The sequence below is a fragment of the Paramacrobiotus metropolitanus genome, unplaced genomic scaffold (assembly GCF_019649055.1).
Source record: "Paramacrobiotus metropolitanus isolate TYO unplaced genomic scaffold, Prichtersi_v1.0 Parri_scaffold0000019, whole genome shotgun sequence".
NCBI classification, from domain to species: Eukaryota; Metazoa; Tardigrada; class Eutardigrada; order Parachela; family Macrobiotidae; genus Paramacrobiotus; species Paramacrobiotus metropolitanus.
The window spans coordinates 1,083,250-1,098,635 of NW_026570239.1; the positions used below are offsets into that span (position 1 = coordinate 1,083,250).

At 42.8% G+C, this 15,386-nt stretch overlaps 2 protein-coding genes across 2 annotated transcripts; both read left to right on the forward strand.

Moving 5' to 3' along the window:
• The first annotated feature begins 1,523 nt into the window (after positions 1-1,523).
• LOC129586040 (uncharacterized) lies at positions 1,524-4,052 on the forward strand. Its single transcript, XM_055479025.1, has 3 exons — positions 1,524-1,728; positions 1,934-2,770; positions 2,842-4,052. Exons 1-3 carry the CDS (start codon positions 1,653-1,655, stop codon positions 3,729-3,731), a joined length of 1,803 nt encoding a protein of 600 aa, XP_055335000.1. The 5' UTR covers positions 1,524-1,652; the 3' UTR covers positions 3,732-4,052.
• A 9,968-nt stretch (positions 4,053-14,020) lies between these two features.
• Positions 14,021-15,064, forward strand: LOC129586030 (tigger transposable element-derived protein 6-like). Its single transcript, XM_055479010.1, has 4 exons — positions 14,021-14,169; positions 14,235-14,523; positions 14,582-14,728; positions 14,909-15,064. The coding sequence occupies exons 1-4, from the start codon at positions 14,033-14,035 to the stop codon at positions 15,062-15,064; spliced, it is 729 nt and encodes a 242-aa protein (XP_055334985.1). The 5' UTR covers positions 14,021-14,032.
• The last annotated feature ends 322 nt before the right edge of the window (positions 15,065-15,386 follow it).

Below are 15,386 nucleotides of genomic sequence, written 5' to 3' on the forward strand. Positions count from 1 at the left end.
CTGGCATCGGGAATATATGCGGCCAACACACTGCTGCGCAACACATGCACATAGCGGTGACCTTACTATGGCGATGGCGGTAGGAGATGGGATGTTGAATGGCCCACCAGCGGTTAATCGCAATCAGAGTGTGCAGGGGAACCGGCACCACCGTAGCCATTCTAGCGAGGTACAGAGCGAAGACACACACCGACCTCCCCATTATCCATGTCCCTCCCTTCCAGTCACGAATCAGGCTGAGGGGCCAGGCGGCGAAGAAGAACACTAGGTTGGCAATATACAGCGCTAATAAGTAGATAGTAAAGGGTGTAATCTGTTTAGGACGGATGATGTGATAGATGACGACCGCGGCGTTCAGTCCGATGGCCGCAACGGTCATGATCAATTTGATCCAGTTGGCTGTATCTGTAGTTGACTGGAGGTTGTAGGCGGACTGGGGGTTATAAAAAAGCGAGGATACATTAGAAGAATTCGCACTTGTACTAGTATTAATTTGCAGCTCCATTGATTGTACGTATTTGGAACTTGCATGCACAATTGTACATCTTAATTTAGAGACAAAAGCAATTTATAAGAAAGCGCAATATTGTTGGAGTTCAAAGATGTCAGTCATTCTGCAGTCATTCTCTTGCAGTATAAAATGTAGGCGCATCTTCTCGCTGTAGAAATTGCTATGTCACCGGAAAAACTTTCTACTGTTAAGCGCTTTAATATGACAACCCTGGCATTCCAGTTAGATAACCATACTGTATGTCCTTGACAGTTTTGCTGGTACCGGAAGGAGTGCGTGCTTTTGCTCCGCTGAATTTCCTAGGAAGATCCTATATTTAGCTAACAGGGCTGTTCATTTTCTTAGAATGGATAGTACGCGGAACCACTACCCGTAGATTCACTCATGAAGATTTGTTCGCTCATGATTAATCAACAATGTAAAACACCTAGCTGAATCACATCCGTTCACAGTACACTATGTACGCTGGTAAAGGTGGTAATTGTAAATTGCTCAATCAATTAAACGAAGTTGCTGCTATTATACTCTTGCTTGTTGTCATCGTTGCCGTCGATCCTTTACCGTTAAATTTTAATTGAAATGGATTTTTCGTTTACATGATCTGCTCTAGATCCAGCATTATACGTCTTTTATTGTCCGATAAATAATGTTTTCATTCTACACCAAGACAGATGCCCGAGCTTCATTCGTTTTCTTTTGCGATGAGCTAAAAAATTAAGCACGAATGCCTTACTAGAATTAGATACTCCTGTTCCGGCTGAACTGTGCTTTGGGCTTCATTTTTCAGGTTTTCTCAGTTAATTAACTTCGGTATTGTCGTATAGTCATGTAGATGAAGTTCCGCGTCTGCCGGAATCTGCGTTAGTTCACTTCGTTGCAATCGCGCTTCAGGGCAATATTACACAAATCGTGCAAGATGTCTACCTAAAATTTTGCCGATGTCAGCATAGTTCCACAAAAGAATTTTTATTGCATCGTTTGGCTAAGAGGCGCCGTCGTTAAGCAATCGACACGAACCGGTTTTTATGAGCTTTCTTCTGCAGGGGTAAACAATTTATCAAATCTCAGCTTTGTCAGATTAATTTTCAAATTAGCGAGCATCCCAGTGATTGCTGATTTATACACACATCCAAGAATTATAATGCACACTTTGACAAACTGTGTCTGGTCTGTTTTTCTTTTGGGACTACTGCGCTGCAGCGCCGAGAGAAGCCTAGGTGGTACAATCGGCTTTCACTTTTGCGAAATAGTGGTATAGCGAAATATTTGCGAAATAGTGGTATATTGCGGTATATTGCGGTATATTGCGGTATATTGCGGTATATTTGCGAAATAGTGGTATAGCGCCTAGGTGGTAAAATCGGCTTTCCCTTTTGCGAAATGGGATTTTTTACGCCAGGTTAAGCATTTACTTGTTGACAGATGGTGGAATCCAAAACGACAATGCTGGGATGTTTACGCCGCTTCCAAATTTCAACACAGAAGTGATGACACGTGACCAGTGTGAGTTGCAGTTCACCGCCCACTGCGGAGTCCGTTTCAACGTCAGCGGCTCCCTCGCGTGTGCCCAGAACCAAGGACTGGCAATCAACTGCAGCAGCGAAGCCACAAGCGAGGAAGTAAGGAATCTGGCGATAGCGCTATCCAGACCGCCACTCAAGGCGGTCTTCATCAGTCTGAATGACGGACCCCAAGTCGCATTCGAGAACGTGGCGCCGGTGCGCGAACAGACGGTGGTCTTCCAGCTGCACAACTGCCGATCTCCGCGCGCCACGAAAAAGTTAGCCCAACTCCGCCTGCCGCATTTACTGGAATTCAGCGTCCATCTCTGCCGCGCCCTGGACGTCAGACGAGCCGACTTCTGGCAGTCCGCCAAACTGCGACTTATCCAGTTTGTCAATACTACGCTGGAGCTCCTCGAAGGAGGCACTTTTGCCGATTTGCCTGGATTGCGACTGTTGTCGTTGGAGCGCGGATTATTCGAAATCTTGAAGTACCCGGAAGACATTCGGAGCTACATAGTGAGACTGCATTGCGGTTGTGAGTTTAAACAGTTCCGACGCTGGTTTAGCGCCAACGGACTGATGCAGTATGCGAACGAAGGGCAGATTTACCGCATCGAATACGACTCGTGGCGCAACGAAGATTTGGGATTCGACGATGTCTTCCTGCCTATCGACTGTACCGAGGCACCACTTCCCAACAAAACTCTTGTAATTCGGAGTGGTCTTTACTCGTTTTCGGTTAACGAGGACCTTTGTGAGTTTGGCATGCTATTTCTGACATTAAATTGAGTGTACATGCTCGAGAGTTGTGCGAATTGTTTGCAGACAGCGATCCCTTCCCATCGCGCTGTGAAAATCAAACCAAACCCGATGACGAGTTCCTCCGTCTATCGAGCCAGCCGATGACCAACAATGAGTGCGCCGTGCAACTGCTCAACCAGTGTTCGTCTTTGCAGAGGGATTACAGTTGGTGCATGGAGCACTGGCCACACGACCCATTCGTGGATGTCGACTGCACTGACGATGAACGGGTGCGCGAGATACGCGAGGTGGCCAAGGCGCTGGCACATCAGCCGCCGCGACCGACATTCTGGGCATTTTACGGGGATCTTCCCGTTGTGGCATCCGACATAGCTCCGATTCGGCGGACCATCGTGTTTTTTGAATTATTCAACTGCATCAGCCGGCGTTCGACGGCGATACCTGGGGATTTTGGTTTGACCAGTCTGCTGCACTTCATTTTCTGGCAGTGCACCGATCTTGACGTGCAGCGAGATGATTTTAAACGCCTAAAGTTTCTGCGCACAATGACGTTTGTCAACACCACGATTCGTAGTCTGCACGGCGATGCTTTCAGTGATTTGTTGGAACCGAGCTTGTTGAGTCTGGAAGCCTATGAGTATCACCCATTCGGTTCTAAACGGGCAGAGGACTTTGACCCGCTTTATCGCGAGTATTTGAGGCGACTGCATTGCGGCTGCGATTTCGCTGGGTTCCGCCAATGGTGGACGAACAACACTCTGCTTCTGCACGCGAGCGATATCGGATGGGCGGAAGTGTACGCTTTCCGCGGTTTTGCCACCAGCTTTCCGCTGTCTCGTCGAGACATTTATCTGCCGATTGACTGTGCCTTACCAATTCCGCGCAGTGTCTATGACATTAATTACAATGAAACCGCTTTTTCACGACACGCAGAACCATGTGAGGCACAGTAATGAATGCGGCCATTTATTGCGAGGATTTTCCAGCCGATTATTTGATTTATTTCCAAATTTTCCGCTGCTCATGTCAAACTGAGCAGACCATTTTAATTATTTTTGCAGTTATTACTGTCATTGACTGAAGTATGAACTCTGAAATGTGGAATCCAGCACTATCCAGGGCACACCGACAATTTATTTGTTGACCGCTATCCTGCTAAGCGACAACTTGATGACGACTTCTTCATGAACGACAAATTGTTTACCCGACAGTTTGTTGAAACGACAACTTGATGATCAACTCGTAGCTAAAGAAAGTTTGCTGACCCACGACAATTTGCTGACCTAATAAAACATAAAAAAATAAGAAAATCTAAAAAATAAGAAAAAGGCATAAGAAGACATACAAATACATAATATTGACATGCTATGCGGAAGTCGCACCGCGACAACCGCACCAGTTGATCAAACCTGCTCAATCGGTAGAGTGGGAATATGCTCTGGACTCCGTAAGTGATACTACAGCCTACAGTGCCTAGGTACGAGCGGGTTGCTGTGCCTAACGAAAGTTACCGAAACAATCAGGAACTTCCCAAATGTCTAATCACCAAACCGAACGAACAAGCAAACAGAACAGAACAACATGAGATATAAACTTCCTTCTCACCTAGAGTCACACGACCTTTGAGCTAGAAACAAGCTCACAGATTTAGTTGAAGTTAGAAACTTCAGACTGATAGTTAGACCAGAATCGTGGATGCAATTAGCGATCAAATACGTTAGACAAGAACAGCACATCGTACGTAACGGAACAGACAACACGTACGTCATAACACGTACGTAATACGCGCAAACTACGCATAGCGCGTTACCCCCACTGCTACAGAATCAACGATTGCGTTAATGAAAGCAAAAAACAAAAAAACAGAAAACAAAAAATCAAAGAAAACTCTAAATCCAGGAAATACCGTAATCCTGGGGGATCCGTTTCATCATTTGCGTGCGGAATCCGGGGTGTGACGTGGTTCGAATAGAGGCCCAAGTTGATTTTCCGTCCAACTTCCAAGTAATCCGAAGTTCCTCGTTCCATGCGCGTCCAGTTTTATCGTCAGTCCATCCAAACGTTTCGTATCCAGGTGAGGTTTTCACCCTCCTTTCCCTCTGAAGAGCTCGAGGATCCGCAATCCGGCAGGTCAAACACATCAGAAGTGGCAGCCATTCTGAAAAACACTGGTCACAGCCAATCAATCAAACACACAAATTAGAACGGATAAATACCGTCCAATTATCAGCATCTTCAGTGCACCAAAACGTGGATATCTAATTTTCACTAATAACTAGCAATTATCCCCACTGCCGGTTTGCACTTGCAGTCGAACGATCAGACACAGTCAATCACAAACAGGTCACAAGAACCGATACGATTGCATGGTTCTCCACAATGATCTAACAAAACATAACCAGTATCATCCAAGATAAATCTTCGGATGATCGATTCGAATCTCAACTGGAATATAAACATCCAGTTATGAAAATCAAACAGTAATCGTTACTACTGCTCTGACTGCAGATTCAAAATGATATTAAAGTCATTTTCACAGAAATCAAACGCTGCACCGAAGTACAGCGTTAAAACACGTAGCTACCACACCGGCGGCTACGGCGCACAACACAATACTGGATTAATAAGTACTTTTTTTCAGTTTTTTAAAACCAGTCAACCAACTGCCAGTACGAGTACAGTATACGGACTCCCGTCCAGCACCTAGCTCGCACTTAGGAACCGTGCCTTGCGCAACCATCTAAGGTCACTGCGGTACGCACTGCGGGCAAGCACCTGGTTCTCATTTAGGAACTTTGCCTCACGGGATTCTCTGAGAATCCACGTGGTCAACCAACACAACCACACAAAACGCCAAAAACCAATACCATTTACCAGACGATCCAGATCCCAGGGTTGTTAAAATCCGGTGGGCGCCATGACATGCTATGCGGAAGTCGCACCTCGACAACCGCACTGGATGACCAAACCTACTCAATCGGTCGAGGGGGAAAATGCTCTGGACTCCAGAGCCTAAAATAGTGGAATTTTAAAGATTGACGCCCCCCTTGGGGTGGGCAGGGGGGCCAGGGGGGACAAGAATTTTTGAACTTTGAAACCCGAAAGCATGCAAAAACAATTTTGTGCAAGTATATTGTGAGTACCAAACGCAAAGGTTACCTTTACATAGGGTTAGCGCAACGACTTGTTTTATTGTATTACAGTACATTAATTGAAATGAGATTTAATCAACTGAAACTTACTGCCAGATAAATTTGCTGCCAGTTGTGTCCGGGTATCACATTAGGACATAATGAGCAGTACGTGTCATTCTGTTTTCTCTCTGCTTCGCCAGTGAAAACCGGATACTTACGTGGTATCAACGCCTGACCAGCATTCAGGGTTGCCACTCGTTTGAAACAATACGGCTCCGTATTATTAAGACGATGTAACATAAAGACGATGTTTTCTGATGTAACAATTAAGACGACAGCGCGTTCTCTCGTAATTCAATGTAGTAACAAATAACATTTTTATTTTAATTTTTTTTTAAATCGCAGACCCCCTCATCTTTTTTACTGCATTTTTCAACTTTCAAAAGATTGACAGTTTTTCCCGTAAAGTTTGACAAAATTTTTTAAAGATTGACACTTGTGTCTAATAATTGACGCTATTTTAGGCTCTGCTGGACTCCGTAAGTGATACTACTGCCAACTTCCGCTTGGTACGAGCGGTTTGCTGTGCCTAACGAAAGTTACCGAAACCGAAACACTCAGGAACTTCCCAAATGTTTAATAACCAAACCGAACGAACAAGCAAACAGAACAGAACAGAATGAGATATGAACTTCCTTCTAACCTAGAGTCACACAACCTTTCAGCTAGAAACAAGCTCACAGATTTAGTTGAAGTTAGAAATTTCAGACTGGTAGTTAGACCAGAATGCCAGCTTTATTGGTCAAATCAAACTTAAGGCAAAATAAAGAAAGAAACACAAAAATTACAACAAGAAAATTTCGTTACAACAAATTACAACAAGAAAATTACAACAAGACCAGAATCGTGGGTGCAATTAGCGATCAAATGCGTTAGATAAGAAAAGCACATCGTACGTAACGGAACAGACAACACGTACGTCATTACACGTACGCTATACGTGCAAACTACGCATAGCCCGTTAATTTAAACAAAATAAAGAAATAAGAAAACATATGCACAACATTAGCATAACATAAGAAAACATAAGCAACACAGTAAAACACTTAAAAACATAAGAAAATATAAGAGTGCAACCAACATAAGAAGCAACAAAAAAACAAAATATTTAAAAATGGTCAAAGCTATGCGCAGGAATTTTAATTTGATGTCAAAAATATAATACGAGCTGAGAATAAAAAGATTTGCGTAAATAAAGGATTCACACAATTATGTAACATCGATTATGGACACCCTTCTCAACAAAGTTCTTCCACACTGCTTATATCAATGTTTTAACATCAAATTCGAATTCATCGCTATTAATTTACCGAGGAACAGCGAAAAAAAACGAAACTAAAAATTTTGCCCCTGACCCCATTGCTACCGCCCATGATACTGTGGGGGGCTTAGGGGGTTGGCAGTCAGAATTGCACACATTGGCTTAAAAAAATAGCACATGGTCGATGGGGGTCTCGAATAGCCCCGAGAAAAAAATTATTTTTTTTCTTTTTATTGGCGGAACTGTATCTGTATCTGTAGCCATGAATAATTTATTCATGACTACAGATACAGGTTCAGCAATAAAAAGAAAAAAATTTATTTGTTTTGTGATTTTTGCCCCCAAGTGTTTTTTAACTTGTGATATAGTTACTTTCAGTTTCCACCACACTAGCAATTGGGATCTCTGTTTTAACCGGTTTGTCCAGCAGTTTTGCTAGTAAACAAAAAAGGGGCCTAGGTAAAACATCCTGCTGCGCTAGACCTATATTATTAATTCATCTTATTGTCAAGATTTTCAACACTGGGGTCGCTCCCTTGGCAACTGCCAACTGGTAATCTGGCATCTGCCAACAAGACGCCGCACGTAAATGCTGACCCAGGTGGCTAGCCAGAAGCTGCAGAGAGGGAAAATATCTGCTACAGACGGCGAGACACTGCGCAAGCAGCAACTAACGAAGGAATTGGTATTTGCCAAGGTTCAGTGCCGTTTTTATTATAATTATTAATATTTATGGTTTACGCGCTATGGTTGTGAATTAGCACGTTCTGCAGATATATTATCTGTTTGGAGAATATCTAGTACCTTCAAATGTCTTCTGGATGCAACAATGGGCAGCAACCAAATGTGGCAATATCGCAATATACGCATATGGTCAGATTTGCATAAAATGAACTGATTTTGAGTGTTTCATATAAAGGTGTCCACATGCATTGGCGTAATGCACGTTTGAAGCAAATCACATGAAGTAGAGCAAAATGTTATGATTTAAAACTGAAGTAAAACGTTCCGATGAATGTTTTGTTATGGCGGTTTGAATGGCGATAGTCGACTACATATACTTCATGCCATGAAACAACTGGCACGGCGCCCGCCCGGTGTACAGTGCATCGGCAATCCACCCGCCCACGGTAGCGGTAGGCAGCAGTAGTAATAAACCTTAAACGACCGGCTTTTAGATGTGGGACGCTGATAAGAGCGTCCCGGGAGGACGTCCCGTTTTTTAAAAAATTATTTAAAAAATTCAGAAAAAATCGTATTAACCAGAAAAAATTCACCAAAATTATAGATAAATATGCAGATATTACCTGGTAAATTCCATTCAAGTATCGAAAATAAATGTCGAACGGAATGTTATCGGCTAGTAGTCAATGTGGAAATCAAGGTATTCCGATCGCATGTTCCGCTGCTGATACTGTATATGTAGCAGCACTGCAGCAGTAAGTATTTCTCAGATGGAATAATATCGAAAGGAATGAAATCGCTTATTAATTAAGCGGAAAATTAGTCAGGGTGTTCCGATGGTATGTTTTGCTACGAACACGGTATAATATGTAGGAAGCAAGCATTTCTACCATGTGCGTGTGCATTAACAGAAACCACAACAAAATGTCACACTTTAAGAAAATGTTCTCTGTCTGGCGTGGTAAGGGACTTTGATCCCGTACCACTTTTTCTCCTGTAGGTGCGCGTGGCAAGTATACTGTGTGTGCGTGTGGTACTCCATCAAACACGCACACAGTTATAATACACATGTAGAACGCCGGAACCCACGCATTCCTTCGGCTGTCGATCCGGAAACCGTACTACACACCCAGCATCCGTTCCCGCGTACAGAATTCTTGCTTGCCATACAAAAAGATGTCTACTAACGAGGTGAGACAGCGCTTTTACTTATTACTGTAATGTCAACTTAAAGTGAATAATGTCTTATATTAATAATGTACTGTAGTATCGTGAATAATTAAATACCATTTCGTGATGTATGTATATTGTATGTATACGTCGTTAGTGCAACAACATATACATACTGTAATGTCTACATTATTGTATGTACAATCATGCGATACTGCTGCTGGGATAAATTTTGACCATGTATTTGGACAACGCTCATAAGTTTATCAGTATGTGAGGATGAAATTTTAACGTGCTATGATACGTAGAAATTTTACTTGCTGATATTAATACTTAAATTTTGTAGCGGACTGATAGTGTATAAAAAATATTGAACGGTTCGTACTGGCATGTAAATTTTTCAGCTGTGCGTACTACTACGCAGAACTTTGTACGCTTATTTTAATGCGAAAAACTTTTCACGCTTATTTTAATGCGAAAAACTTTTCAGTCGTATTTTAATGCGAAAAACTTTTTGCGCTTATTTTAATTCGAAAAACTTTTCAGTCGTATTTTAATGCGAAAAACTTTTTACGCTTATTTTAATTCGAAAAACTTTTCAGTCGTATTTTAATGCGAAAAACTTTTTGCGCTTATTTTAATTCGAACAACTTTTCAGTCGTATTTTAATGCGAAAAACTTTTTACGCTTATTTTAATTCGAAAAACTTTTTACGCTTATTTTAATTCGAAAAACTTTTTACTCGTATTTTAATGCGAAAAACTTTTCAGCCTTATTTTAAAACAAAAAACTTTTCGATCGTAATGAAAGCCCAAAAATTTTTGTATTCTTATATTAGTGTGAAACTTATTAGTGTTAATTTTAACTGAAAAACTTTTTCTGCTTTAAATATACTGAAAAACTTCTATCGTCCAGTTGTAAGTTAAAAGCTTTTTAAACTTAATTTAATACGAAAAACTTTGTACGCTTAGTTTAATACGAAAAACTTTACATCCTTATTTTAAAACGAAAAAACTTTTCAATCGTATTTTAAACCTAAAAAATTTTATATTCTTATATTAGTGAAGAGAAATATTATTATTATGGAACCGCTAACAGTTTTTTATCCTTAAACGTTTTGTTAATTTACTTGTGTTTTTTTTTTACGTTTGTAGGGTTTGAAAAAGGAATGGCGCAAGCTAATGACGGATGCCCCGTATACGAGCGCCCTTGAGGCGGCGCGTAGGCTTCTGGCGACTGCCGCATCCGGGAGTGCCGATGAACGTAATCAGTTGTACGAGAATGCGGTAAGGATTTTAAGGGGATTTTTTTAAAAAAGGAAGAAAAAAATAATAGGAGTTGACCATTATTATTGCTTACCAGGTGTAGTTTTGTTTTGCAGCGTGCAGTTCTGAACAGCACGCGTGATGTTGAGGATTCTGCGGCCAGCATTCAGCGAAATGCGATTCTTTGTGTGGACGCGTTGAGCGCTTCAGTGAGAAAAATCCAGCACGAGCTCAGCAGTATGCGTAAGGAGTTAGCAAAAGGACTGGAGGAAACCGAGGAGGCTCAGTTCAACAGAGACGATGTTATGGTCGTTCTCCGTAAACGTACCGCCCATCCGAAGTTGTTCTGCCGGGAAGAATACCGCAAGCCAGATCCGCTGACCAAAAAGCGGAAGGTCAACACCGGTAAAGCAAAAGCCAAAAAAGGAAGGATGGCTCAACAATGTATCCTGAACATATTGACTATACAGATAACGAATTCGAAAAGGCAAGTTCTATATGTTTTGTGAATGGATTTATGGTTATGTTTTATTGTTGTTTTCTTCTTCTATAGTTGGTGATGGACCATGAAAAAGGATTCCGGGATATGTTGATTAGGAGCTTGTGCCAGGTTCCAGTTCAGAATGGGTTCAAGGAGTTGGCTTCAATGGCGGCTGACCTGAAATCTGCCTTCGACACTTGTGTACGCGAAAACCTGCTAGCCGATGACGAAGTTCCAAAACGTACTTGCATCCAAGCGATGGTGGATTGCTACGTAAACGGGTTTAAGGCCGAGGACGTGAAGAAGTTCCAGGAGGCAAAGTACGAGGCGGTGGTGTTCATAGAAGACTTAAACGCTGAATATGTGTCAGCATTAGAGGACTTGGATTCTGAGTAATGGCGATTAGTTTAATGATAAGTAATGTTTTCGTATAAAATCGTTGAAAAAGAATAACAAACTCTGAACTAATGTACCAACGTTTATGCCAAGTAATTCTATTTCGTTTAATCAAGATATCTGCATAATTATATTGAAAAAAAATACGGCCCTGGGCAGAAAAAAACTTAACAATTAATACTATATCAAGCCAATCAAGTACAAACTAGCATTGCTACACAGCTGGGAATATAAAAGCACTCTGCACAACGCACGAACTGCTCATTTCGAATTTTTATAATTCATTCGCTTAATAACTCACTACAATGAAGCGTAGCATTCAACTAGAAGGTTCTCCTTGTAAATATTGCAAGTGTTTTCATGACAGCGATGAAGAAGTGCAAAGTGTTGCGGAGGCGTGTCCCAAGTGTCAACCGGTGCCGAAGGAGGTGTTCAAGGATTTCCAACTCCCAAGAATCTCCAAACGCTTTCTCCACTGCTTCGATCACCAGTTGGAGGGTGTACTCAAGTGGTACGCCACGTCCCACCGGAAGCGACCCAATTCAGCCGGAGAACCAGGCGACATTGGCTGTGCGATGTGCACATGGAGTGATGGCGTGGAGACGGTGTTTGCCGGCAATGCAGCGGATAGTCTTGAAGCGCAAGGCGCCAGGGATATCTGGACGTCGACACCACTCACCAGGAACTGGTTGCGGCAGTACACCGAACCGGAAGGATGCGGGCTTCCATTTTACCACCAGGACCTGATGAAGTACATCGTTTCCTTGATGACCCCCATTGACTTATATCACCTGAAGCGGGTTTCATCGGCGTTCAACTTCTACGCAGAAAAAGAAATTGCTGCCCGAGCATCCAATCCTGAGGTCACCTTCAAAGCTTCGGATGTGGATAACTACACCAATGAAGGCATCCATCCTCCGTGCGACAGGTTGTACTGTGAAGTTCGAAATTTTACCAAGAAGCTGTTCTGCGTAGTGTCCAACCGCACGAAATGCATCACATTCGACATGAGGGAAAGCAACGGGGCCTACATCAATCACATGCACGACCATTTCTGCACGGTACTGCTGGTTCTTCATGACGTTGCACCGGAGCTGCGCCATATCACCGTTCGGGGAGGTTTCATGAGTGTCAGGGCCATTTTGGAGACCGTGGAATGGATTAACACGCTCGAGTTGGAGGACGTCTATGTCTACGGATTCCGTCATCTTATCCCTGGATATGTGCACTCGGACATGTCGTACCTTGACTGCGGGTGGATGAGAACGGAGAAAACGTATGTATCATTCTTTTAAGGCTTTTGTCATAGAGTCAAGCTGCGTTGTACTAAGTGTTCTGTGCGTTGCAGGTATCTTAGGCAAAATGCTTTGTTCGCTCGTGGAGCAAACCAGCCTCACCATGTCCTCTATGTCGCCGAGGAATTACTGGACACTTTCCATCTGACCTCCAAGGATCCACTCCCCCATCTAAGGATTATGCCTCATCTGCGTACGATTTGGCAGACAATCTGCGAGTACTGGATAGCACGCCTGGACTGCCGCGGGATCGATGCAGTGGAAACCATCATGCGTAAGGTGACATCTAACGCCGCGTTCTCAATCTACAGTGCAGTGCGTATTTGTGGAGACATTAACATTGGCTACCTCAACGAATTTCGGTACTTTATGTTACGCTTAATACTAGCAGCACGCGGTATGGCTTTTCCACGTATGATTAACTGTTTCTGTCAGTTGTGTCACCAGGCACATCAGAGGTTGTTGATAGACGCAAAATCCTGTTTCGGCAATGGAACCAGTTTAGCTATGCTTGATTATGTTTTGTAACCTTTGGTCATAATCTTTGACTTCTGCTAGCGTTCTTTTTTTTCGAGGGTGGTGGGTAGTCCTTGTTTACGATTTGCTGTTAGTAGTTAAGGCGTGTTAGAACTTGACCGATTTCATTAAAAATAACAAGTATATAAAGCTGCAAACGTCGTGTAGCAGGGTATTCATAATTTGAAAGTGTCTCTTAAGTGCATTAGCTGTATACATTACAAGTGGTGTACATTGAATAAAAATGGATGAGCAATCTGACAACCACGAAGAAGAAGAAGATGATTCGAGTAGCATCCCTAGCATTTCAGAAGATAATCTACTACTTGAGCAGGTAGCAGATACTTATTCTCAGAAATGGAAAACTGCACTTGCGGTTTTTCAGTGCCTCATCGCGCCCGAGTTGTTTGATGTTCCGTTTTCACGCCTCTGTGGAGTAATTGAAAACATTTTTGGAGAACTGCTTAACAGAATTCTGGTAGATAAAATACAGCCTTGGTATATGGTACGCGTGCAATTATACAGCGACCATTTACGAAAGAAAATTCCTATTTGGACACCGTTAATGCGGCGGGACGAACTAACTGTGGACCGTATCATGGCGCGCGTTGAACGGGTGATGCAAAGTTCAACCAGCTTTCGCCTGGATGAAAGCTTCAGGATTGAAGTCCAGTACACAGAAACGCCGGATGGTGGAGGTAATGACAATCTAGTGATTCCTGAAAGCGTTAAAAGCTACTGAAGAACAAAATGTCTATTGTTCGTATAAAGAACGACGACAATCTACTGTAGCCGCGGGATGAAGTGGCTCCACAGAGTCTGGTGTACGAGAAAAGGCACGACGTATATACATACGCTGATTTGAATAAAAAATTGAATTTCTGCTGCATTTTTGATTTTCAATCAATTTAACGGGTTTTTTTTCCATTTTAAAGTGAATAATTGCATTTCGGCTGTGGATAGCATTTAAATCAGAGCTCTAATTTGTCGTAATGGGCCGAAAGCAGCGTAGTTATACAGAGGAACAGATTCGAGCATTTCTGATCGGTTTTGCTGCCGCTGATGTGAGCGCACGGAGTTACGCAAATAATATCGGAGTTCCGTGGAGAACTTTCACACGCTGGAAAAGGTACAATTAAATTTTTAATTAATTATCTACTTGCGTGTTCTTGAAAGCAGCCAGTCTACCTGCAGCAGGTTGAGGAAGAACGAGCCTCTTCGGAAGCAGAAACACAAGCGAAAGCCGGACCACTCTGACATAGAGGACGCTTTGTACGAATTTCTCCTGGCCGAGCGGAAGAAGGGTCTGATTGTGACGCGTCTGGAGCTGAAAAAAAGAGCGCTAGAGTTAGCCCAGGTGGAAGGAGCTCCAACCTTCAAGGCTTCAGACGGTTGGCTTACTAGCTTTTTGAAGAGAAAGTGCCTGCGATACCGTGTCCCAACTCAACATGCTCGCAAGTCTGAATTTACAGAAGAAGATCTGGTAAGCTGAATTTTTTTAACATTAGAAATCAGAGCTCTGACCATTTTCTAAAAAACAGGAAGAAGAGCTGGAGTATTTTCTCCGCTTGCACAATTCCATCGTTCTGGATGAAACTCCCGCTGACCGCGTATTCAATTTCGATCAGACGATGATTCGCCTTGTAGCGCCGAAACCGAAAACACTTTCTCCCATTGGAGTGAAAGAAGTAATTGTATAGCTTTTATTCACTTCATTGCAAATATTTATAACAAAAGCTATGATAATTGTGAGAGCTCTGATATTTTTATTAATTTTACGAGTCTGGTTTGTTGTGGTTTTTGGGGTGCCCCTGGGAACCAGCGGGGGGGTGGTTCCTCTAGAAAGCTGACTGTGGACGGCTTTGTAGGTAACTGTTAAACAGCCTCCTGGCGAAAAAGAAGGAATAACTGTGTCTTTAACGATCCGTGCGGATGGTGGAAAATATCCCGCTGTAGTGGTGCTAGGGGGGAAAGAATGGGAAGCTGTCAGAAGGGATAATGAACAAGCTGAAAGTTCCTTCTAATATTTTTGTTGAGAGCTCTTATTCTACTTGGTGGACGGAGGAGATGGATCTGGACTGGATAAAGTATACATTTCCAGAAGATACGCAAAAGCGTGTTTTAGTTCGAGACCAAGCACCTGTCCACAAAAAAGAACCATCGGAGCTCCTACTTAGAGAACGAAATGTCGAGCAAATCTTCGTGCCTGCTGGTCGCACAGGCGATTATCAGCCGCTTGATGTCAGCGTTAACAAAGCAATGAAGGCCTCTTTTCGTAGCGAATATCAGCTTTGGCGAGCAACTCATCATGAAGTAACAAAATCGGGATATCTGAAGAAGCCAGGG

Bases quoted from the DNA above. Each gene is read 5' to 3' on its own strand.
- LOC129586040 (XM_055479025.1), top strand. From the start codon at position 1,653: ATGCACACTTTGACAAACTGTGTCTGGTCTGTTTTTCTTTTGGGACTA. The intron at 1,729-1,933 runs GTGGTACAATCG...ACTTGTTGACAG, and splicing joins CAGCGCCGAGAGAAGCCTAG to ATGGTGGAATCCAAAACGAC. The intron at 2,771-2,841 runs GTGAGTTTGGCA...AATTGTTTGCAG, and splicing joins TTCGGTTAACGAGGACCTTT to ACAGCGATCCCTTCCCATCG.
- LOC129586030 (XM_055479010.1), top strand. From the start codon at position 14,033: ATGGGCCGAAAGCAGCGTAGTTATACAGAGGAACAGATTCGAGCATTT. The intron at 14,524-14,581 runs GTAAGCTGAATT...TCTAAAAAACAG, and splicing joins AATTTACAGAAGAAGATCTG to GAAGAAGAGCTGGAGTATTT. The intron at 14,729-14,908 runs GTAATTGTATAG...ACGGCTTTGTAG, and splicing joins CTCCCATTGGAGTGAAAGAA to GTAACTGTTAAACAGCCTCC.